General features: G+C 39.4%; 1 protein-coding gene across 1 annotated transcript; it reads left to right on the top strand.

Annotated features, from left to right (window-relative positions):
- Nucleotides 1-5,800: 5,800 nt before the first annotated feature.
- LOC107568358 (extracellular calcium-sensing receptor-like) lies at nt 5,801-10,193 on the top strand. Its single transcript, XM_016254312.1, has 6 exons — nt 5,801-6,027; nt 6,210-6,507; nt 6,807-7,640; nt 7,814-8,035; nt 9,079-9,202; nt 9,298-10,193. The coding sequence occupies exons 1-6, from the start codon at nt 5,801-5,803 to the stop codon at nt 10,191-10,193; spliced, it is 2,601 nt and encodes an 866-aa protein (XP_016109798.1).
- Nucleotides 10,194-25,464: the final 15,271 nt, after the last annotated feature.

Below are 25,464 nucleotides of genomic sequence, written 5' to 3'. Positions count from 1 at the left end.
TGCTGCTGCCTCCAGCATCGTCTGCAACATCCTGGCGGAAGCTGAAGGTATAATAAATCCTGGCGGAAGGTATAATAAAACTGTCTGCTGATCGTATCAAAGCCATTGCTACGTACAAACGGCCGACTCATTCTTTTGCTCCAGGCCAACAGGTGTTGATAAAGTGCCTGAAACCTCCAAAGCTCGGAGAGCTAAAGTATCTTGGACCTGCGACTGTCATCGCTGTGACGAGGGTGAAACTCCCCTCGACATCTTATATAGATCTGTATTTCTATGAATAAATTGAAGTATTTGAGAATACATTTGAATGTGTGTTTTCTTACTTCCCGGCCGTATTTACACTTTAAGGAGACTGAGAAGATTTCACGGTGGCAAAAAGGGATATCGAGGGACCAAATTGTTATTTATTAACACTGACCCTCACCTGTTTTGACCACGCCCTTAATAAAGCTTGCAAATGGATCCGTACGTCTCACGTCTTGTTTGCCCCGTAACAGAATGTGCTTGCAATCGACTCTGCTGGAGTCTGGACGGGACCTATCGGCAGGACGCGGCTCCACTTCTCTCACTACTGCACAGACTCTGGTCCTAAATCGGCACAAGATGTCAGTGCCCTGTTGGGACACAGGCGGGTTCACTTTTCTTCAATGGAAGAGAGTGAAGGTGCGTCAAATGCTACTTTCTGACAATCAATTATATAACACAAATTATTGACTCAGCTATTCATGCTATCTATATTCATGTGCCAATTAGTATTACTTTTCTTGCAGAACACCAGCCACTTCCACCACCCAGATGATGATCCCATACCTCTCTGTTTAATGATATAGAGTTTGTAAAATACTTTAAAAAGGAATCTACTTTCTTTGTAGAGAGCTATAGTACAGAAGGAATATATGCATGCGCATTGTGGGAAACAGCAACATCTGTCATGAGAGGTCAAATCATCTCATATTGTTCAAACAAAAATAAAAAGCAGTTAGCTTGAGAAAAAAAAAAGAATTACAAGAAGAGGTGAAGAGACTGGATTATCTGGTCTCTCAAGGGCATCAGATTCAATTACTAAACGACTCCTGAGAACCAAGAATAATTAAAAATATTAAATAAAAAAACAAGCAAATACTTCTCAAACTACAAAATACAACAACCGCAATTTGAATTTGGAGAAAAAACTTGCAAATACTTGGCAAGTCAACTAAAGCAGAAAACTGAGAAATCAATCATTACATCTATTATGGATCGCTCAGGCAATATAACTCAAAAATATCTGAAATAAATGACTTATTTAGGTTATACTCAAATCTCTATTCTACAGACTAAAATGAACCACTGGAAGAAGCAGAAGGGTGTTACCCGCTTCAGGTATCACCAATGCCATCAGAGCAATTGGAGAAAAAAATAAAAAACTTTATCCATTCAGGATCTCACCAAAGCACTTATTGTATGCCTGGTCCAGAAGGTTTCCCTGCACAGTTTTATAGACAGTTTTGGTCAAGTCAAGTCAAGTCACTATTATTTATATAGCACTTTTTACAATGCAGATTTTCTCAAAGCAGCTTTACACTATTAAACAGGGAAATAGTGTGTCAAAATAGTGTGTCGTTATCCTCCAGATGAAACCAGCAGTTTAATTCCAGGATGCAACAAAGTCAGATGTGCAGAGGACTCATCTGGTTCCCGTGGTCTTGTCCCAATGGCCGTCTAGGTGACGAGGTCTTCACTGGGGATGTCTCTGGGGCTCATCTATTCAGGGACATTTAGGGCTTTTGGTCATTGCTCTCACCATATTCTTTAAAGCTATATTTGTGAAATTTACGAAACACTAACTATACCTCAACATATGAATACCGTTGATAGTAGACTAATGCAGTTAATACAGTTAATATCTAAGTTATGAGAGAGAGAGATTACCTCTAAAGAGTCTGTGCGTCTCTCAATAGTGTTTGGCAGCAATGTCTCTAGTAATACTGAAACTTTAAGTTCATTTTCATCACGAACAGTGCCGTTGTTGTTACCTCGCTTGTGAGAAGTCATGTAGTTTTTAAGTTGTTAAACTATGTTACTGATAAAATCGTCAAAGTAGCGCTAACAACATTATGTTATGTTAACGTGTGTGTGTCTGTGAGGGAGAGAGTGGGAGAGATACAGTATGTGCTTTCCGTACATAATAAAACGTAATTTTGTGGCAAAAACATGGACATGTTTTTATCCTTTTATTTACTATATTTATTTATTTGGCCAGGCTCGTTGTGGGTTTTGGTTCTTTTGTTGTTTTAAGGCCTTTCCACACTGAGCGAGAAAAAGCAAAACTAATATCGGATGCGATGACACGCTGGAATAAAACAATAGATTTCTATGTATGCTTCCACATAGACCGCGAACATTTGTGCACTGAAAATAAGAATGTTTTTTTTTTAACCAGTCCGACAAATCTTTTCAGTCCAATAAGATTTGAGTTAGGATCATGTGACCGGAGCAGCTGCGGTTGCACAAAAAGGCAAGAGTGGTGGCACTGTTTCGAAAACCAGTGTAAACAAACACAGAAGAAGAGTATCCCGGATAAGAGAAGAGAGTGGATGCTGAGTTCTTGTTATCGAACAGATAACAAAGAAGAACAGATTCATTCTCACATTTATACATTCACATATATTCTTTATACAGAATAACATTTCTATTAATTGTCCACTGAATTACAGTGGGGAAAAAAAGTATTTAGTCAGCCACCAATTGTGCAAGTTCTCCCACTTAAAAAGATGAGAGAAGCCTGTAATTTTCATCATAGGTATACCTCAACTATGAGAGACAAAATGAGAAAAATTTTATTGTCTTTATTTTCTCATTTTGTCTCTCATAGTTGAGGTATACCTATGATGAAAATTACAGGCCTCTCTCATCTTTTTAAGTGGGAGAACTTGCACAATTGGTGGCTGACTAAATGCTTTTTTGCCCCACTGTATGTGATCTGTAGAGCACCATCCGTTTTCTTCCACGTGCGCGAGTCTTATGAGTCAGAGTGCATTCACTCTTTTTCTACACATGAAATATGAAAGCAAATAGACTTATGATTATGACTATATATTTTCTGTATGTGTTTTGTATGCAGCTCATGGTATTTTTATAGCAATAAAGGATGTTTATGACAAATATTAGCAGTGTAGCGTTATTAAACATACAAAGAGTTCATGTGTCTGCGTATTAATCAAAATCAACTATAGATCACAATTGGAAGTTATTACAAGCACTCAATGATGGTTTAAATTGGGTAAGCAAATACATTAATAATTGCATACATTTGCAAGTGTAACTTTATGCTCATTATATTTTAGTATGTAGCCAATTCTTCTAAGCCTTATAGATAGTTTGTTTCTGGTGAAGAACCTTGTTTATCTTAATTTAATGCTGTATATTGAGCAGCGGATGATGTTAAATCCATTTACGAGATACATATCTGAGGAAAAATGCATTGTTGGTCAGCACCACCTAGCGTGCAGGTGTGAATTAGCAAAAGGCGAACAATTGTTTCACGTTCGGTTCACCATTCGTCAGTAATTCGCCTTTAGGCTGTAAGGACCTTTGAAATAACTCAAATCATTTGGCAAAGTGATACAGACATGTAATGCGGTCAAGACCTGCCTGTAACTACATCGGCCATGCGTTTCCCTGAAAATAATTGCACACCTTAGAACGTTTGTCAGCCAATCAGATTCAAGCATTCAACGGCCCTGTAGTATATTTTACATTAAGGTTCACAGATAACTAATACTGGAATTAGAATTTTCATCATTAAGATCTCAACGAAAACATCAAAGAAGGCACACCACAGCTCCAGAGATAGAGAAGTAATTAATTATGTTCTCACCACAGGTGACATTTCGAGCTTAAACGCTCTTCATCAGACAATGAACATACATGACAACGCCTTTATATATCCCACACTAAATCACATGATTGCCCACATGACCACACACACAAAAAATAAAAAATCAGGGCAATCAACAAATCATGTAAGAAAAGGGCAAAAAGCAAATCACATAAAAGTGAGAGCAGCAATAAATTACAAGCACAAATACATTTCACTAAATACCTAACTGCAAAATGTTCAAAATTACACCAAAGAAAATACCAAAATGCAAAAAATGCAAAAATTACATCCAAAACAAAAAAATGAAACCATAATATAACATGTGGTAAATATTACCATCTAAATCACTATAATAATTAAAGAAAAGGGTGAATATCAAAATCTACATTGAGACCATTAGGAGATAAAGTATTCAAAGTGTAAATCCGATATGCTTCACGTTTTAAAAGTAGATTGTGAATATCACCCCCTCTTCGAGGTAATTTAACTCCTTCGATGCCAATATATTGTAGAGTCGAAACCGAAACATAAAAGTGAGAGCAGCAATAAATTACAAGCACAAATACATTTCACTAAATACCTAACTGCAAAATGTCATCCAAAACAAAAAAGAAAATACCATTAATATGTGGTAAATCTATCCATCTAAATCACTATAATAATTAAAGAAAAGGGTGAATATCAAAATCTACATTGAGACCATTAGGAGATAAAGTATTCAAAGTGTAAATCCGATATGCTTCACGTTTTAAAAGTAGATTGTGAATATCACCCCCTCTTCGAGGTAATTTAACTCCTTCGATGCCAATATATTGTAGAGTCGAAACCGAATGTTTAAACTTCGAAAAATGTTGTGCTACTGGACTTCTAGGGTCATGGTGCCTAATTGCAAATCTATGTTCAGCGATACGAGTTTTAAGTTGTCTACTTGTTTTCCCCACATAGCCCAGTCCACAAGGACAACGCAACATATAAATAACATTGCTTTAAGCTCGAAATGTCACCTGTGGTGAGAACATAATTAAATACTTCTCTATCTCTGGAGCTGTGGTGTGCCTACTTTGATGTTTTCGTTCTTATTTTTGTGTGGTAGAGCACCCACATTGAGCTTTTTTGGCCTAATTGATGTGCACTCTTGGACTATTTTTTGTTTATCATTAAGATCTCATCAAGTCATGGTTGTGCTTTTATGCCCCCCATATAAATGAGAAAACCATAAATATGTACAAGACCCTTCAGTCTCGCTATAATAGTCTATTTTTGCTATGTGATGAAATAAATCTGGAATCTAATTTTGAGTGAAATAAGTGTGAATAAATATATTTATTAAGCATCAATAAAATGTTAATTAAAATGGCTCACTATTTGGCAGGTGTTGCATTAAAATCACCTTTTTTATTCATGCATTTATAGCTGATTATCACTTATGTATAATGCATTTGTAAATTAGTTATTAGTCATTTATGAACACCTTTATAAACCCTTTACAAAGGGAACCTTAATATACAAGGTTACCATTTAATTGCTTTATCAATAACATATAATGGTGTAATAATTATAGCCTATATTAAGAATATGTAGATCATTGCTGTTACTTATGCTCCTGCCAGTTAAAGTTGCATCCTATATTACACTTTAACATTGACAGTTTCATTGTGCTAGCATAGCTAAGGTTAAATTAACAAAATAAAAACTAGTAAGCCTAAAATTAGAAAATGTTATAAATGTTCAAAAGGGGTCTGAAAGTACAGCAGGTGTTCATTACCATTAGCTCAGAGAAATGATTGCATTCACAGTCTCTTGGTACATAAAAGATAGACAGCATGATTTGCATATGCTATTGGCTTGTGTGTTCCCCCATGAAATGTTAAGGCCATCCCTTAATCAAAGATTGTTTATAAATTCTGTACTCTCCAGATTTATTTGTCTGTATAAATTATGGCACTACTTTATGCAGCTCTCCTCACAGTTTGGTTTATAATGTGCATTGGTGTGCAGAGTCAGTATAAAAGCAAGAATAAGTGCATCTATCAGGGAGATGAGGATACATACACTTTTTACAAGCAGGGAGATGTGGTTTTGGGAGGGCTCTTTCCTTTGCATTTCAGTCCCATATCATCGATTTCTTCTTTTAGTACCAAACCTAAATCAACTAAGTATAAATTGTGTGTTACATTTTTGTCACCTTATAAATGCTGTGTAATAAAAATCTTATATGTATATACATAAGTATATGCATGTGTGTGTGTGTTTAGAAATGGTTAAATCAACTGTCTGGACTCAAATGCATTTTTTACTTGTTGTATTGCAGTTATGTAATTCATTAAGTGTGTGAAATCTGTTGCAGCTTTACCCCTCGAGCCCTGAGGTGGATGCAGACAATGATATTTGCTGTGAGAGAAATAAACCAGCGGCAAGACCTTTTGCCAAACCTATCTCTGGGCTACCACATCAAGGACAGTGGTGATGACATACCTGTATCTGTGAAGAGGTCTCTTCTCCTGGTCAATGGACAGCCAGAGAAGGGCAGTGGACAAAGCTGCGAAGACACACAAAAGGAGCCGAGCCCTGTAATCGTGGGAGAAGCATCATCAGGCATATCCATGGCTGTTCTGAGAAGTCTAGGCTCCTTCAAAATACCTTTAGTAAAACAAAAATATTTAAACATTACTTTATTAGCAATAAAATAGTTTTGTCTTGGTAATAAACAATGTGATGATGTATTAATATGATGGACAATGTTACTGTAGCCTATCGTTTAGATGCACTTACATTCAAATATATAGTTTTTTTTTAACATATGCATAAATTTGCATTTAATTTTAATTTATTATAGTATATATTGAACATCTAGGTTCCATATACAATTAGTAATATCTGGATGGTTCCTTTTAATTGTATTGCATTGCTAATTTTACTGCAATGTTGTGTTTTCATATTTTAGGTGAGCTACTTTGCATCCTGTTCATGTCTCAGTAACAAGAGAGAGTTTCCAGCATTCATGCGGACAATGCCAAGTGATCTATTTCAGATTAAAGCTTTGGTAAAACTTGTTCATTATTTTCAATGGACATGGGTCGGGGTAATCGGTGTGGATACAGACTATGCTCGGTTTGCAATCCAGCTCTTCTTAAAAGAGTCTGAAAATGTTAATATTTGTCCTGCTTATGTCCACCTTTATCCTGTTGCACTGACGCAAGATGCAGCTGAGGAACTTGTAAAGATTTTAAAATCTTCTTCTGCCACAGTCATAATAAGTTTTACTGTGGACTCCTATTTGCATGCTATCTTAAAAGAGTGCAGACGGCAAAATGTTACTCATCTTCAGTGGATTGCCAGTGAGGCCTGGGCCACATCAAAAGCCCTTTGGGATGATTTTGGTGATTTGTTAATGGGAACATTAGGGTTTGCCATACGGAGGGCTGACATCCCACAACTTGGCAGTTACCTCAGAAAAGTAAGTGATTCTGTTGCTCAGACGTCACATTTTCTATCTGAGTTTTGGGAAGAGACTTTCCGTTGCCGGCTGAATGGGTCCTTAAATACTCATGTACATGGAGAAGAGGCACATAACTGGCCAACCTGCAATGGCAGTGAGAGTTTGGACGATGTATACACTCCTTATTCAGATGTGTCACAACTCAGAGTCTCCTACAATGTTTATAAGGCTGTGTATCTCATAGCACATGCACTACATGACATGAGCACATGTGAATCAGGAAAAGGCCCCTTTCAGAATGGGACATGTGGACATCTGTATCCTATTCTGCCATGGCAGGTGTGTGTTACTTTCTATTTTACATTCTCCCCCAGTAATATGCTTAGAATTAATTATCATACAGTGTACAAATATTAAAGCAATGATTCAATTATATAAAGGGAAGAATCTCTAAATGTACATTTATGTATTTTAACGTGTTTGCTTTTTTTTGCATTATGCTGTCTCCTAAGCTCCTTTACTACATGAAACGAGCACATTTCACAACATTAGGAGAAGAGGTCAGATTTGATGAAAACAGTGATCCAATTGCATCCTATGACCTCATGAACTGGCAAAGAGGGTCTGATGGCTCCCTTCAGCTAGTGAGGGTGGGATTCTATGATGCCTCCCTTGAAGATGACAAAGATCTAGTAATAAATGAACCAGTGATTATGTGGCACAGAGGAGAGAAGGTGTGTGCCATCCCAGTCATCACCAGATATTGCTTACTATGTTTGCTTTTTCTTCAACTCTACTTAAAGTTAATGGTTGAACTAAGAAAAATACAGTTTCATAATTTGAAATGGAAATGCTCTGTTTATTTAATTTTGTGTACACATGTGAATATATTTATAAATGTATAATTTTGCACTGATAATATATACATTCAAACCCGCTCCTGGAGGGCCACTGTCCTGCAAAGTTTACCCTCAACTCAAATTCCATTTGAATTAACTTACATGGCCTGAAATTATGAAATGTTACAAAAAACTTGCCTGTGTAATTTTAATTAGATTAGATATCATTTGGTAAGGCAACCCAATAGTCCAGTGGGTAGTGATGTTCCCTCAAAGCAAGAAAGTCCTTGCCTGTGGCCTGAGACTATGAAATAGGCTCCAACTCTCCAATAGAGTATAATCAGTTTGCAAAATGGATGAATATACTTTTGTAGTACAGTGTTGCACAATTTATTGGTGCAGAGATGAGTGTGCATTCTTTATTTTTTTTACATATTTGAAACTGCATTTTGTTCACTTAATTAGAAGCAGCACAATTGCTATGTTTATTTGAAAATATTGACAAACAAATTGACTAAATTAAGCTAAAAAAAATTCACAACTGTTTGTTTTAATGAGGCATTCATTGGGTAATGAGGCATACTTGAATCTTGCCAACTTGTATACTTGGACCAAATTCAGGAAATACATCTTGTAAGTAGAAAAGTGGCCAAGTGCAAATACTGCAAGTGTGGGTATTGCGACAAGCCCATGGATGCACCAGAAACTTTCAGCCAGGTGTGTTGAAGATGGTTGGAACTGTTGAAAAGGTGGCCCTCCAGTAGCATTTTAAACCCTTAATTTTGATTATCCTTGTACAATTTTTAATCTAAAATTATTTAGATGATTGTGTAAACATTATGCATAGAAAGTATGCAGTGATATGCACTCTCAAAAAGTACAGACTATGTAGTATTTTTTTTTCTACTTTCTATTGCCTCTTTTGCTGTGGTCATTAGGCACCAGATTCATTGTGCAGTCAAAGCTGTCTTCCGGGCTCCAGGAAAGCCAGGCAAAAAGGAAAGCCAGTTTGCTGCTTTGACTGTATACCATGTGCTGAGGGAGAGATCAGTAATCAAACAGGTGTGAATTTCTTCACAGCTCCTCACTTAATGGTATTCTGAGAAGAAAGGAAATTTGGTGTTTTATGCTCCCCCTTTCCCCCAATGTTTCCACAGACTCAATTGACTGCCTGACATGTTCAAGGGAAACATGGCCAAACCAAGCCCAAGACCAGTGTATTCCTAAAACTTTAGAGTTTTTGTCCTTTCAGGAGCCCTTGGGAATAATTCTATGGGCATTTTCAGCATTTGGGGCCTGTGCAGCATTAGCAGTGATTGGTGTGTTTATAATATACAGGAAGACACCAGTTATACGAGGAAACAATGTAGAGTTAAGTTTCCTTCTCCTCCTGTTCCTCTGTGCATGTTTTCTTATTGGCCTAACATTTATAGGGATGCCGACTGACTGGTTATGCCGGATTCGGTATCCAGCCTTTGGAATAAGCTTTACTCTCTGTATTTCATGCATCTTGGCAAAAACTGTTGTAGTTTTAATGGCTTTCAGAGCCACCCTCCCTGGCAGTAATGTCATGAAGTGGTTTGGCCCCGCTAAACTAAGATTGAGTGTAATCTTGTGCACTTTTGTGCAAGCACTTATTTGCATCATATGGTTAATAACAAAGCCTCCTGTTGCTTCATACAACACCAAGTTCTTGAGTGCAACTATAATTGTTGAATGTGCTGTCGGATCTGAAACTGGATTTTGGTGTGTGCTAGGATATATTGGCTTCCTAGCTTTGTTGTGCTTCTTATTAGCATTTTTGGCCAGAAAATTACCAGACAACTTTAATGAAGCTAAATTCATCACATTCAGCATGCTTATATTTTTTGCTGTGTGGGTAACCTTCATTCCAGTTTATGTGAGCTCTCGTGGAAAATATATGGTTGCTGTCCATGTCTTTGCTATTCTTGCTTCTGCATTTGGTCTCTTGCTTTGTATATTTGCTCCTAAATGTTATATTGTATTACTGAAACCCGAGAGAAATGACAAAAAGCATATGATGAAAAAATAGTATTATGTATAGCTAGTATAAGTCTAGCTTGTAATACAATGTTCCGGGGTTAACATTTGCAGTCTGTATATATGTGTGCAAAATCCTTGCAAAAAAAATTGTATCTGAAATTGTTCCTTAGAAAAAGATTCATATGACCTATATAAGTTGACTGGTTATTAAACCATGCTATTAAAGTACTCTTCCTCCTGTTCCTGCTGTTATTTTTTTATTCTAAATGACTTTGGATTTTAACACAGTAGAAGGACAGATTTAACATTATCTCCATATAATCTCCACAACGAATGCAAAGTTCTCAGACAACAAATCAAGAGCATCAAAAAATCAAGGAAACGCCCATTAAGGCCCTAGCCCGGCCCTTGTCTGACACAACTTATCAGAATTCTCCCAATTCCCAATTAGTTTACTCTCTATGGCACTGTGTTGCCAGCAGGGAACATAGCCTATTTATTTATTTTTTATTTTTGTATTTTTTTTTTTATAAAATGAGACCCATTAAACTGATCAATGCTATCTATCTCAGAGGAGGAGAACTCAAATACCAATCAATGAATCTAATCATACTAATCAATGCCCTTCACTAGCTAACTTCCCTCTGTATTTTTTACTTGGATGTACATAATTCATTACATTGCATGAGTGCCCACTACTGGTGGAACTCTTGCAATGGGATGAATCGATATGTCCTAAGCCCTTGATCCCTTGGAATCCCCTATGGATTTGATTTTGTATTTACATTTTTTCCCCCTTACAAATTTGTTTGATGCAACAATATGCTTGGGCTATTTTAAATGTAAAACAAAATCATATTTATATTATAGAGTTGTATGGGGTTGGAATAAATTAAATGCGATATGTGATGACGTCATAATCATGTTGCATTGTGCAACCTGAACCATGGAGCGACCTGAAGTGCACATATTAAGTAAACTCATTCCCTCATTCCCCAAAATTGAGGGGTCGAGGGTCTGTCCATATAAACTTCCCTCGTCAACTTCGCGAAGTGGAATGCACTTCAAATGGCAGGGGGGTTTCCACCGAGGGGAAGTGCTTAGTAAAGTTCACGTGTGCATGTCTAAAAGTGAAGTGGAATGCAGCCCGTTTTCACTTTCAGGGCATGTGCACGTCACATGACTCCATATATATATACAAACCTGAGTCCAAAAAAGTTGGGACACTGTACAAATTGTGAATAAAAACAGAATGCAATGATGTGGAAGTTTCAAATTTCTATATTTTATTCAGAATACAACATAGATGACATAAATGTTTAAACTGAGAAAGTTGATTTTAAATTTCATGGCATCAACACATCTCAAAAAAGTTGGGACAAGGGCATGTTTACCACTGTGTGGCATCCCCTCTTCTTTTTATAGCAGTCTGCAAACGTCTGGGGACGGAGGAGACAAGTTGCTCAAGTTTAGGAATAGGAATGTTGTCCCATTCTTGTCTAATACAGGCTTCTAGTTGCTCAACTGTCTTAGGTCTTCTTTGTCGCATCTTCCTCTTTATGATGTGCCAAATGTTTTCTATGGGTGAAAGATCTGGACTGCAGGCTGGCCATTTCAGTACCCGGATCCTTCTTCTACGCAGCCATTATGTTGTAATTACATGCAGTATGTGGTCTGGCATTGTCATGTTGGAAAATGAGGCGAAAGAGACGACGTCTGGATGGGAGCATATGTTGTTCTAGAACTTGGATATACCTTTCAGCATTGATGGTGCCTTTCCAGATGTGTAAGCTGCCCATGCCACACGCACTCATGCAACCCCATACCATCAGAGATGCAGGCTTCTGAACTGAGCGCTGATAACAACTTGGGTTGTCCTTGTCCTCTTTAGTCCGGATGACATGGCGTCCCAGTTTTCCAAAAAGAACTTCAAATTTTGATTCGTCTGACCACAGAACAGTTTTCCACTTTGCCACAGTCCATTTTAAATGAGCCTTGGCCCAGAGAAAACATCTGCGCTTCTGGATCATGTTTAGATATGGCTTCTTTTTTGACCTATAGAGTTTTAGCTGGCAACGGCGAATGGCACGGTGGATTGGGTTCACCGACAATGTTTTCTGGAAGTATTCCTGAGCCCATGTTGTGATTTCCATTACAGTAGCATTCCTGTATGTGATGCAGTGCCGTCTAAGGGCCCGAAGATCACGGGCATCCAGTATGGTTTTCCAGCCTTTACCCTTACGCACAGAGATTGTTCCAGATTCTCTGAATCTTTGGATGATATTATGCACTGTAGATGATGATAACTTTAAACTCTTTGCAATTTTTCTCTGAGAAACTGAAATTTTTCTGATATTGCTCCACTATTTTTGGCCGCAGCATTGGGGGAATTGGTGATCCTCTGCCCATCTTGACTTCTGAGAGACACTGCTACTCTGAGAGGCTCTTTTTATACCCAATCATGTTGCCAATTTACCTAATAAGTTGCAAATTGGTCCTCCAGCTGTTCCTTATATGTACATTTAACTTTTCCGGCCTCTTATTGCTACCTGTCCCAACTTTTTTGGAATGTGTAGCTCTCATGAAATCCAAAATGAGCCAATATTTGGCATGACATTTCAAAATGTCTCACTTTCAACATTTGATATGTTAACTATATTCTATTGTGAATAAAATATAAGTTTATGAGATTTGTAAATTATTCCATTCCTTTTTTACTCACAATTTGTACAGTGTCACAACTTTTTTGGAATTGGGTTAGTATATATATATATATATATATATATTTCCAATGAAAAATGCACTTATCATCAATTTTCATCCATATAATTGCCTACAAAATATATGAGTCACCTTTACTGGTAAGTAAAGAACTATTATCAAAATCTTTACATTACATATCATCAAATGTATCATACGAAATTACAAAAAAAAAAAAAATATTGCATGTTGCCTTGAGTCAACATTGTACTAATGGAATCCTGAGCAGGAGCTAGGCTGCGTTTACACTGGCACAAAAAATTCGATCTTTCGCTCACATCTGACACAGATCGGAATTTGTTGCACATGTGTAAACACAAAAACCCGCATGAGATCAGATTTTTTTGCATCCGATCTGAGCCACTTCCAAATGTGGATTTTAATCGGATACACATCTGATATCTGGACATCCGATCTATGTCTAAACACACATATCCAATTCTCCACAGAACTCCCAATGTGAGGGCGACACATTTGCTCATAAAGATTTTTAATGGTGTTTTAATGCCGGCATGCTGTATTCGCTCGCATTTTATTGAGATGGAAACTTTTTATAGGTAAGAAATTGCACATTCAGGAGCTGGTTTTCAACCCCCGCCCCGTGAATTTTGAAAATACAACAGCTAAAAGCTACATATATTTCTCAGCAATGAGGTGATAACTTAACAGTTTTTGTAATTAAACCGACAAGCTTGTTTGCAATGTTTCACAATCGCTTGCTCGCACGTGGGTGCATGGGTTTGTTCGTTCTCTCTCTCTCTCCTTAATTCGAATTCATTTCAATATATATCATCTTTATTTCACTAAAGAATTCTACCTCTAATGAGCTGTAGATAAAATAGTGTAACAAATTTAAATTACCGTTATTTTCCGGTCTTTATCCGTTCAGTCAGATTTTGTGCTACAAAACATCCATGACAGCCGTTGTCCATGCTGGCAAATAATAATGGCCATTCGACGTGAATTATATAAATCATTTTAAGGGACTACCATGTATCCTTATCCTTCCGGAGCTCCTCCATGGGACTCGAGACCGGTGAGTGGTGCAGGTGTCGCGCATTAGCATTTACTCCATCGGCATCGCTCTGTTCCCACGGCTCTCGGCCCTGCCCCTCTCGTCACACACCTTCTACAAGAAACACTCTGTTATTCCTGTCTCTAAAACTCGCCTCCCTGAAAAGCCCAAGTCTGATCTGACTGCAGCTGACCTAGTCTGTTGTGATTGCTTCAACACATAGAGAACATGTCAGTAATGTAAATTCCTTACCATAAGGGGTGTAGGGGTGTACTCACTTCTGTGAGATACTGTATATATATATATATATATATATATATATATATATATATATATATATATATATTGTGGCAAGCCAATGTGGGAAGGAGAAACCCTAGGCCAAAGGAGCAGGCTAGGAAAAGTCATTAATCATGAGTGCTTCCACCTGGTCACCCTCCAGACATGGAACCACTCACAGCTGTAGCCAATGATGACCTAATGGAGGTTGTCATAAAGCTAGGATATCTGCTTCAGTCTGGTGTTGGTGGCCCCAGGAGAAGGTGCTAAAACTCTGGATGGTCTAGACCAGACAAGTTGAAGAGTAACCCAAGACAACCGGCTGAAGAGCAAAGAGGGTGACTCTTGTCACGTGTTGCATACTGACCTGCCTCCTTTCTGCTCTGTCTCCCTTTTTAAGGTGGCCCTGCGGTGAAACGGACATAGGGAACACAGACAACAAAGACAACGAAGATACCCCAGACTGGGAAGAACCTAAATTCCAGTTTAGATTTATTTTTTGACCCTCCTATTTTCTTGGCTGAATAAAAGCCTCAGTTTTGTTAACTCTGCATCTGCCTCTCTTGTGGTTGTGTTTTGTGGCAACTAAAACCTAATTTCACCCTAGGATGTCACATTTGGTGGAGAATGCGGGCATAGAGGTCAGCGCTTAAGTGGCCACAAAACTATACCCAGATAAGGACAGAATGGAAGCTGCCATTAACACCTTGTTGACCAGTCATGCCAAACAGAGGGAGGAGATAGGTGCCCTCAGGGGGGCAGTTACCACAATGTGTCAAGTCCTGTCCACAATAGGCCCAGGGAGGGTCCTCACTAAGCAGACTCCAGATGATGATGTTGAAGCTTACCTGGAGGTGTTTGGGAGAACTGCAGTCAGAGAGAAAAGGCCTGAAGGAGACTGGGGCACCCTGTTGGCACCTTTTTTGACAGGGGAAGGCCCCAGAGTGGTGGAAAGAATTGTCCTGGACTGTTGCATTCTCTCCCTGCCAGCTGAGACAAAACACTATGCTGCACAAACCAGTCCTGCTGACGTTGAGACTCTGACGGCCCTATTGGAAAACCATCAAGTGACGGTGGAGGTAAGAAAAGTTGAATCGTCAGGATCTATCGAGAATGGGCCGTCCCAGTACCAGAGGAGAAAGAGGAGGGCCACCGAAGAACCAGAGGGACTCTCAGTTGGCAAGGTCAGTAACACAAGCCCAGGCCCCAAACCCACCTCTCTGGCAGCCATCCAGCATCCAAAACCCACGAAAGTGTTACTCCTGTGGACAGGAAGGCCACGTCTCCTGGAGCTATCCATGCCCTCGGCAGACTCTGTTAATAAAGCATGTCACTATGGGATGACCTGTTGGGCAAGCCAGGGGACAACAGCCCCCCATATTCCTGTAAGAGTGCCCAACCAAGACAAAGAAGCCCTACTGGACTCAGGAAGTATGGTTACCCTAGTATGGCCTGAATATGCACTGGGGCCAAACGGCCTCCCCATAGTGGTGTCCTGCATTCATGGAGATGGGAAGAACTACCCCACTTTACAGGTTGAGGTGATAACCCCCAGAGGAGGATGCACTTTCAAAGCTGGGGTGGTTGACGGCCTGCCAGTACCAGTCCTGTTAGGTAGGGACTGCCCAGTGTATGAGCGTTATTGGGCTCTAGAACCCCGAAAACCCCCGCCAAGGCCTAAAAGCCGGGTAAAGCGAAGTACCGAAAAATCTCAGTCCTTCCGGGTGTTTGCAGCACCTTCAGACCAGCAGTCAGGGAGTGAGTCAGTGACCCCAGAAAGCGGTGTAGTAAATGTCCCACCGGAAGAGGAAGCAGATACTCCCTCAAACCGTGAAGCCTTCTCTGAGTTCACCCAAGCAGAGGTGTTTGAAAGGGATAGGCCCGGGCAGTTTGGCGCCACTCAGCTGCAAGACCCTAACCTCGAACAGGCTTGGAAAAGCATCAAGCCTGTGGATGACCAGTTACTAGAGGGGGTGAGTGAACTAATTTATCCACATTTTGCTGTTAAAAATAACTTACAGTACCGAGTCATTAAGATTGAAGGGGAGGTTGTTGAATATCTCCTGGTACCTAAACCCTATATCTCCAGAGTGTTTTACTTGGCTCACTCCCATCTCTTGGGTGCCCACCTGGGAACAGAGAAGACATATAAATGCATACTGAGGAGGTTTTACTGGCCAGGGGTGAAGCGAGCAGTCGAAGAGTACTGCCGACAGTGTGCAACTTGCCAGAAAACCAGCCCCAAGGTAAACTATAGCAACCCACTGGTTCCTTTACCCATTATTGAGACTCCCTTCCACAGAATTGCAATGGACATCAATGCCCAAATCCAGCCGGGGCCATCGATACATTTTGGTAATTCTGGATTATGCTACTCAGTATCCAGAGGCCATACCCCTACGAGCAGCAACTGCTAAAGTAGTGGCCAGAGAAACATTCCTGCTTTTCAGCCGAGTGGGCATTGTGGAAGAGATTCTATCAGACCAGGGTACCTGCTTCATGTACAAAGTCCTGAAAGAGATGTGTAAACTCTTGAAGGTGAGCCAGATTCGTACCTCTGTTTATAATCCTCAGACTGATGGGTTGGTCGAGAGGTTTAATCTCATTAAAATGTTTATTAGCAACTGAAAAAAGCACAAATGTCAGGACATGTCAAAACTTCTCCAGGGCCCAAAACACCCTCAGACCCCAGAGGGTTAAAGCAAATGTTGAGAAAAGTGATTGAGGTGGATGGGAAAAACTGGGATCAGTTGTTGCCCTATGTGTTGTTCTCCATAAGGGAAGTACCACAGAGCTCCACTGGATTTTCCCCATTTGAACTCCTCTATGAGGGATGATGGATATTGCCAAAGAGGTCTGGGAGAACCAACCGTTCAGATGTATTCTCCCTACTACCAGGACGGACCACAGTGGTCTACCATGACATAGTCACAGAACCTGGGAGGAAAGTAAGACTGAAGCCCTATTGTCTCCCAGAAGCTCAGCGTGAAGCCATTCGTGAGGAAGTAAGGAAGATGTTGGACCTGAACATCATTGAAGAATCCAACCGTGCGTGGTCGAGCCCAATTGTTTTAGTCCCCAAGCCCGATGTCGAAATCTCATGCTTTGATGCTTATCCTATGCCCAGATTTGATGAGCTTATTGAGCGCCTGGGGCCAGCCGGCTTTGTTATCCGATCTGGACCTGACTAAGGGGTACTGGCAGGTCCTCTTAACTGACCAGGCAGTTAAGGAAACGACCGCATTCTCCACTCCTGATGGGCTATTTTAATACCGGGTTCTACTGTTTGGGGTCCACGGGTTCCAAAGAATGATGGACAAGATCCTTCGACCCCATCAGGAGTATGCAGCAGCCTACCTGGACGAATTGTGGTTCACAGTGCTGACTGGTCTTCCCACCTGAGCAGACTGCATGCTGTGTTGAGTGCCCTCCAGGGGGCGGGCCTACCCAACCAAATGTAAATCGGGATTAGAAGAGGCAGAATATCTTGAATTGAGTATTGGACGTGGTAATGTTCGACCTTAGAGACGAAAGACGGACACAATCTCCAAGTGGCCAAAACCGGTAACAAAAAAAAACAAGTAAAAACATTCCTGGGTCTGGTTGGATATTACCGTCAGTTTATCCCAAACTTTGCAACACTGGCAGCTCCATTGCATGACTTGACCAAAAACCACCTACCTCACCATGTCGTCTGGTCTGCTAAAGTAGAACGGGCCTTTCACAGCTGAGAAATGGAGAAGAACATCCCATTACGTTCATCAGCCGTAAGTTACTCAAACATGAACGCAATTATTCCACAGTGGAGAAAGAATGCTTGGCCATCAGGTGGGCCCTCACAAAGCTGAGATATTACCTGCTGGGGAGAGAGTTCACCCTTATTACTGACCATGCTCCTCTGAAATGGATGTCCACTGCAAAGGACTCTAACGCTCGTGTCACATGTTGGTTCTTGGATCTACAGGACTTATGCTTCAGAGTGGAGCATCGAGGTGGAAAACTGCAAGTAAATGTGGACGCCCTGTCACAGAGGGAGTAGTGCCTTTGGTCGGTCACTCCCGGCAATAGCCTGGAGCTCGGGGGGGGGGGATGTGTGGCAAGCCAATGTGGGAAGGAGACACCCCAGACCAAAGGAGCAGGCCCCGGCTAGGAAAAGTCACCAATCATGGGTACTCCACCTGCTCACCCTCCAGACATGGAACCACCCACAGCTGTAGCAGTGAAATGGACATAGGGAACACAGACAACAAAGATGACAAAGATACCCCAGACTGGGAAGAACCTAAGTTCCTGAGCTTCAGTTTTGTTAACTCTGCATCTGCCTCTCTTGTGGTTGTGTTTTGGGGCAAATAAAACCTAATTTCGCCCTAGGACGTCACATTATATATATATATATATATATATTAGGGCTGCCCGATAAATCGCATGCGATTTTTAACGCGCATCTTGTCAGTAAAGTCTTTAATCAGCGGTAAATCTCCATCACATGCAGGCTTTCACATGGAGCAGCATTAACTACACAGAGCCGTTGTTCACCGACAAGCTGCGCAAAATATGATCGTGGTTTTGTGCAGCTTGTCAGTGAACAACGGCTCTGTGTAGTTAATGCTGCTCCTTGTGAAAGCCCGCACGTGATGGAGATTTACCGCTGATTAAAGACTTTACTGACAAGATGCGTGTTAAATATTGCATATGATTTATCGTGCAGCCCTAATAAATATATATATATATATATATATATATATACCCCGACCAAAGGCACAAACGGGTGTTTTTGTCATGCATTTACTGAAAAATAATAAATACGATAACGGGGTTTTCAATTGATTGCTGAAATTGTATGTTTTGCTGATTAACAAAAAGAACGGATACGAAAGGATGTACAAGTTCACTTGTATCTCTTGATCTGCCCGCCACTACCTGGCACGCTGCCTTTTATCAGGGGCTCCCACAACCAATGGGAAGCAAGGTCAAAAGACAACAAAGTTACCAGTATTCCATTATACTATTTAGATACCCAAAATGATTGTTAATACACAACAGTTTGCACTATCATTTCTGGGGCTTTTCAAGGCTTCCTTGGGGCCAAAGGTCCGGGATTTTATGGATTATTTGGCCTGCCGAATATGGCCCTAAGCAGGCCAACTAGGGCTCGAGGAGTGATCATGAACAAAGGCGGAGTTTATCAGAGTTAGGAAATTTATTATATGCAAAGATAAAGGCTATGCATGCTAACTATTAGGGGTGTAACGATTCATCAATATGGATCGACACATCTATCAAACATTTAATGATACGATGTATCAATGCCTGAAGGTACAAGGCGAGTGTAAAAGATGCTCGGGAGAGTTGACAGAACTGTCAAGCTCTGTGTGAGAAATTTTCTGTACGCAGTATTGCACACACATCCAAAGCTGCGCACGTGTGCAGCTGCACACTTCTTGTGTTTTGACCGTGCAGAAGAAATAATGTGCTGTGCACATGTAAAAATAATTTGGGAAAACCTTTTGATTTAATTCCAGTAAGTGCAAAATAATTGCAATGCTCGGGAGTTGGTGTTGCTATAGAGTTAGAACCGGTGAATGTGATTTACAGGTGTCATAGGAATGATGTGCACCAAATCAGTCACTGTAGAAATTGAATAGGCCTACTTTAACTAAACTTTTCTCAAAATTGACTTTGTTGACTTTATCGACTTCAAACGGGTGTAGCTTTCCAACAAATCAGGTTTTTTTTTGTTGTTTTTTTAATGGAGATTGTGAAAACACAGGACACAGGAGACAGTGCTCAAACATCCTCAGATTACATACATTGTGAACAATTAATTAAAAAGCTTTTTTTCTAAATAAATTTGACACAAAAATACAAGTGTTTATCAACTTTCTTATATTGTCTTATATGTGTACGCATTTTGATTTAAAGGGGACTTATTATGCAAAATAACTTTTATAAGGTGTTTGAACTTTTCTAAGGTGTGTGGCCGCAGTGTGTAAAAACAACCAGCCTATAATGGTAAAAAATGCATCCACTCATTTTTATTTTATTTTTAAAATCCCAATAAATCATAAACAGTCTCTCTGAAAACACAATTCCAGATTTTGTCCTATGTTGATGTCATTGTAGGAAGAAATCCCACCTATGTGTGATGATCTCTGGCCTATTAGCATTAATGCCTGAGTGAGAAGCAGCAGTCTGCCATTACTCTCTTCTTGCTGTAGCTGCTGGAGATATACAGTATCAGTGCAAAAAGTCCTAAATGTTTGTGCCAATCATTTTTCGCTGGACTGCCTCACAAACGAGGGTCAGTTCAAAGCTGGATTTTTGAAAAGTTTGATTCTGAAAGAGGGCTCAATGCCTATGCTTCATGCGCGAACGTCAGCCCCAGACAAAGTAAGTACAGTATCACATGTCATATTTTGTTTTCCAAATTGCCTTTCTGAAAGAGCTTCTTGGCACTCTGTAAGGTTAATGTTGCTAAAGCTACCATTGACTCTGCCGGTTTTCACTGATGCTGACAGACATGCTTATAAATAGGAATGTGGTAGTTAAAAATTGCATATGAAAGCAATGTGAAGTCGACTGCTTGAATTTGTGAAAGAGGGACTGAGAGTTTCTGACATTTTCAGTGCATGAGATTGTCATGTTTTGCTGTTGCTTGTATGCCAGAGCATGAGCTCTTGAAGCTCTGCCCTTTTCTGAAAAGGGGGTCGGGAGCACCAGTTAATTTGCATTTAAAGGAAAAAACACAAAAATGGTGCGTTTTGGTTCATACCCTAAAAGTGCCAATTTTAACAAGCTATAAAAAATTATCTGTGGGTTATTTTGAGCTAAAACTTCACATACACACTCTGGGGACATCAGAGACTTATTTTACATCTTGTAAAAAGGGGCATAATAGGTCACCTTTAAAATTCACTTTTATAAGTTGTTTGAACACTGATGTGTATCCACGGTGTGTGTAAACAAGAAGCCTATAATGGTAAAAATCCACTCATTATGATTTATAATCCCCGTAAATCATAAACAGTCTCTCCAAAAGTGAAGTTCCTGATTTTCCCCTACTGTGATGTCACAGTAGGGACAAAGCCCCATCCACGACTGGTGAGGATCTGCCCTATTAGCATAGACACAGTCCTGAGTGAGCTGCACACAGTCTGCCATGTTTATATCATCGCTAGAGCAGCTAGTGATATGTGTCAGCGACGTAAACATTATAGCTGCTCTGTTGTTGGCTGTTTGTTTGTTTATTTACACAGCACAGTTTAATACAACACCAGGTTGCACAAAGTGCTTAAAAATATCACAATACAATTACATAAAAACAAACATAGTCACAAATAACAACACATATCACATAACAACATAGGCACAATTTAGAATAGCTAAACCTGCATCACAACAACTTCTCATTAGTCTTTAAAATATGTGCTTTTAACATAGCTTTGAAAACCGGTAGTGAGATAATGAATTTAATAGTATGAGGGAGGTCATTCCACAGTTTTGGACCAGCTCACGAAAAGGCTCTATCTCCCCTGTGTTTGTATATTGTCCTAAAACCTATTCGCATGGGATTAGTATTATCTGGTGACCTTCAGTCATTTGTAATAATTGCGGAGGTTGTCTGTGATCTTAATCCCGTGCGAATCGGCCATGTCTGTAATTTGTAAAGTAAAAATTCCCCCGCAAATGACCTACCATATTTTGCAGAACACAAAGGTCCTGTGATAATATTAGTCCCGTGCAAATCGGCATCTCTGTGATTCGGCCAGCATTTGACGGTTCGTATATCATTTTTCGAGGTTTTTGTTTGCTGTGCGCCTTTTTATCCATCTTCCGTGAAGAATGGAGTGTTTGATAGTATTTTGGGTGCTGTCATCATATCGCTACACCATACAATTTGCAGTAAGAGAAAGCTGAAAAGGTTTTGAGGTTAATGTGTTACAAATAAATCAAGCATAAAGCTTGAGATATTATTTTAACCTGGTGAAATGTAAATGACACAGCGCACGAAACTATATTAGTTTATTTTTTTTAAATCAATCTGGACCATAGAACGGGACTCTCAAAGCCTTGACATCCGGGTATCCGGGAGACAAGTCAGTAAATTCGAGTAAAATCACAGGCTTTGCTTATTCAGATGTGGGGGGGTAATTTCAAAATCACACAAGGTCCCCAGATAATACTAATCCAGTGCGAATAGGGCTCTAGTAACACAAAGGAGGTGTTGGTTTTCGGACCTCAGAGATCTCTTAGGAGTATAAACTGATATCAGTCTTGATAAATACTCAGGGGCTAAATTGTGAAGGGCCATAAAAACGAAAATAAGAATCCTATAAATAATTTAAAGCCATACCGGCAGCCAATTTATTTACGCAAGTAATGGAGTGACTGAGTCATGTTTTTTTGCAGACTTAATCATTCTCGCCGCTGCGTTCTGTGCAATGCAGTTCAATGCAGATTTAAAATCATAAGAAATAGTTTACTGATTCTGTTTTTGAAACCAAATCTACAGGAAACACTGCATCTAACAATGGTTTGGAAAATAAATAGTTAATTAAAAGCACACAGTCTGCCATGTTTATATCATCGCTAGAGCAGCTAGTGATATGTGTCAGCGACGTAAACATTATAGCTGCTCTGTTGTTGGCTGTTTGTTTGTTTATTTACACAGCACAGTTTAATACAACACCAGGTTGCACAAAGTGCTTAAAAATATCACAATACAATTACATAAAAACAAACATAGTCACAAATAACAACACATATCACATAACAACATAGGCACAATTTAGAATAGCTAAACCTGCATCACAACAACTTCTCATTAGTCTTTAAAATATGTGCTTTTAACATAGCTTTGAAAACCGGTAGTGAGATAATGAATTTAATAGTATGAGGGAGGTCATTCCACAGTTTTGGACCAGCTCACGAAAAGGCTCTATCTCCCCTGTGTTTGTATATTGTCCTAAAACCTATTCGCATGGGATTAGTATTATCTGGTGACCTTCAGTCATTTGTAATAATTGCGGAGGTTGTCTGTGATCTTAATCCCGTGCGAATCGGCCATGTCTGTAATTTGTAAAGTAAAAATTCCCCCGCAAATGACCTACCATATTTTGCAGAACACAAAGGTCCTGTGATAATATTAGTCCCGTGCAAATCGGCATCTCTGTGATTCGGCCAGCATTTGACGGTTCGTATATCATTTTTCGAGGTTTTTGTTTGCTGTGCGCCTTTTTATCCATCTTCCGTGAAGAATGGAGTGTTTGATAGTATTTTGGGTGCTGTCATCATATCGCTACACCATACAATTTGCAGTAAGAGAAAGCTGAAAAGGTTTTGAGGTTAATGTGTTACAAATAAATCAAGCATAAAGCTTGAGATATTATTTTAACCTGGTGAAATGTAAATGACACAGCGCACGAAACTATATTAGTTTATTTTTTTTAAATCAATCTGGACCATAGAACGGGACTCTCAAAGCCTTGACATCCGGGTATCCGGGAGACAAGTCAGTAAATTCGAGTAAAATCACAGGCTTTGCTTATTCAGATGTGGGGGGGTAATTTCAAAATCACACAAGGTCCCCAGATAATACTAATCCAGTGCGAATAGGGCTCTAGTAACACAAAGGAGGTGTTGGTTTTCGGACCTCAGAGATCTCTTAGGAGTATAAACTGATATCAGTCTTGATAAATACTCAGGGGCTAAATTGTGAAGGGCCATAAAAACGAAAATAAGAATCCTATAAATAATTTAAAGCCATACCGGCAGCCAATTTATTTACGCAAGTAATGGAGTGACTGAGTCATGTTTTTTTGCAGACTTAATCATTCTCGCCGCTGCGTTCTGTGCAATGCAGTTCAATGCAGATTTAAAATCATAAGAAATAGTTTACTGATTCTGTTTTTGAAACCAAATCTACAGGAAACACTGCATCTAACAATGGTTTGGAAAATAAATAGTTAATTAAAAAATAATAATAAATAAAAGCATATACATCAACTCAAATACGGTAATCTAATAAGCATGTGTCCTATTCTGTGTACTTAACTCCTGAAACATTGGTGTCTCTTTGTATATGATATGATGATAGTTTTCTGTAAAGTAAAAATTCCCCCGCAAATGACCTACCATATTTTGCAGAACACAAAGGTCCTGTGATAATATTAGTCCCGTGCAAATCGGCATCTCTGTGATTCGGCCAGCATTTGACGGTTCGTATATCATTTTTCGAGGTTTTTGTTTGCTGTGCGCCTTTTTATCCATCTTCCGTGAAGAATGGAGTGTTTGATAGTATTTTGGGTGCTGTCATCATATCGCTACACCATACAATTTGCAGTAAGAGAAAGCTGAAAAGGTTTTGAGGTTAATGTGTTACAAATAAATCAAGCATAAAGCTTGAGATATTATTTTAACCTGGTGAAATGTAAATGACACAGCGCACGAAACTATATTAGTTTATTTTTTTTAAATCAATCTGGACCATAGAACGGGACTCTCAAAGCCTTGACATCCGGGTATCCGGGAGACAAGTCAGTAAATTCGAGTAAAATCACAGGCTTTGCTTATTCAGATGTGGGGGGGTAATTTCAAAATCACACAAGGTCCCCAGATAATACTAATCCAGTGCGAATAGGGCTCTAGTAACACAAAGGAGGTGTTGGTTTTCGGACCTCAGAGATCTCTTAGGAGTATAAACTGATATCAGTCTTGATAAATACTCAGGGGCTAAATTGTGAAGGGCCATAAAAACGAAAATAAGAATCCTATAAATAATTTAAAGCCATACCGGCAGCCAATTTATTTACGCAAGTAATGGAGTGACTGAGTCATGTTTTTTTGCAGACTTAATCATTCTCGCCGCTGCGTTCTGTGCAATGCAGTTCAATGCAGATTTAAAATCATAAGAAATAGTTTACTGATTCTGTTTTTGAAACCAAATCTACAGGAAACACTGCATCTAACAATGGTTTGGAAAATAAATAGTTAATTAAAAAATAATAATAAATAAAAGCATATACATCAACTCAAATACGGTAATCTAATAAGCATGTGTCCTATTCTGTGTACTTAACTCCTGAAACATTGGTGTCTCTTTGTATATGATATGATGATAGTTTTCTCAAAATAAGTAAAATGCTCATGAAGTGATTCAGAGCAGTTCTAGAGATTATGTTTATGTGTTCATGTACTCATATATTGAGGCGGCAGGGGCTGAAAACACAGCGAGCTTCAGTAGGCCTGTGAAGTAAATGAAACCGCA

Source organism: Sinocyclocheilus grahami, unplaced genomic scaffold, assembly GCF_001515645.1.
Source record: "Sinocyclocheilus grahami isolate Dianchi unplaced genomic scaffold, SAMN03320097.WGS_v1.1 scaffold1237.1, whole genome shotgun sequence".
Lineage (NCBI taxonomy): Eukaryota > Metazoa > Chordata > Actinopteri > Cypriniformes > Cyprinidae > Sinocyclocheilus > Sinocyclocheilus grahami.
The sequence above is the reverse complement of the archived record's forward strand: the minus strand, read 5'-3'. Positions and strand labels throughout refer to the sequence as shown.

Coding starts and splice junctions, on each gene's coding strand:
- LOC107568358 (XM_016254312.1), top strand. CDS start 5,801: ATGGCACTACTTTATGCAGCTCTCCTCACAGTTTGGTTTATAATGTGC. Junction 6,028..6,209: donor AAATCAACTAAGTATAAATT/GTGTGTTACATT, acceptor AATCTGTTGCAG/CTTTACCCCTCGAGCCCTGA. Junction 8,036..9,078: donor TGTGGCACAGAGGAGAGAAG/GTGTGTGCCATC, acceptor TGTGGTCATTAG/GCACCAGATTCATTGTGCAG.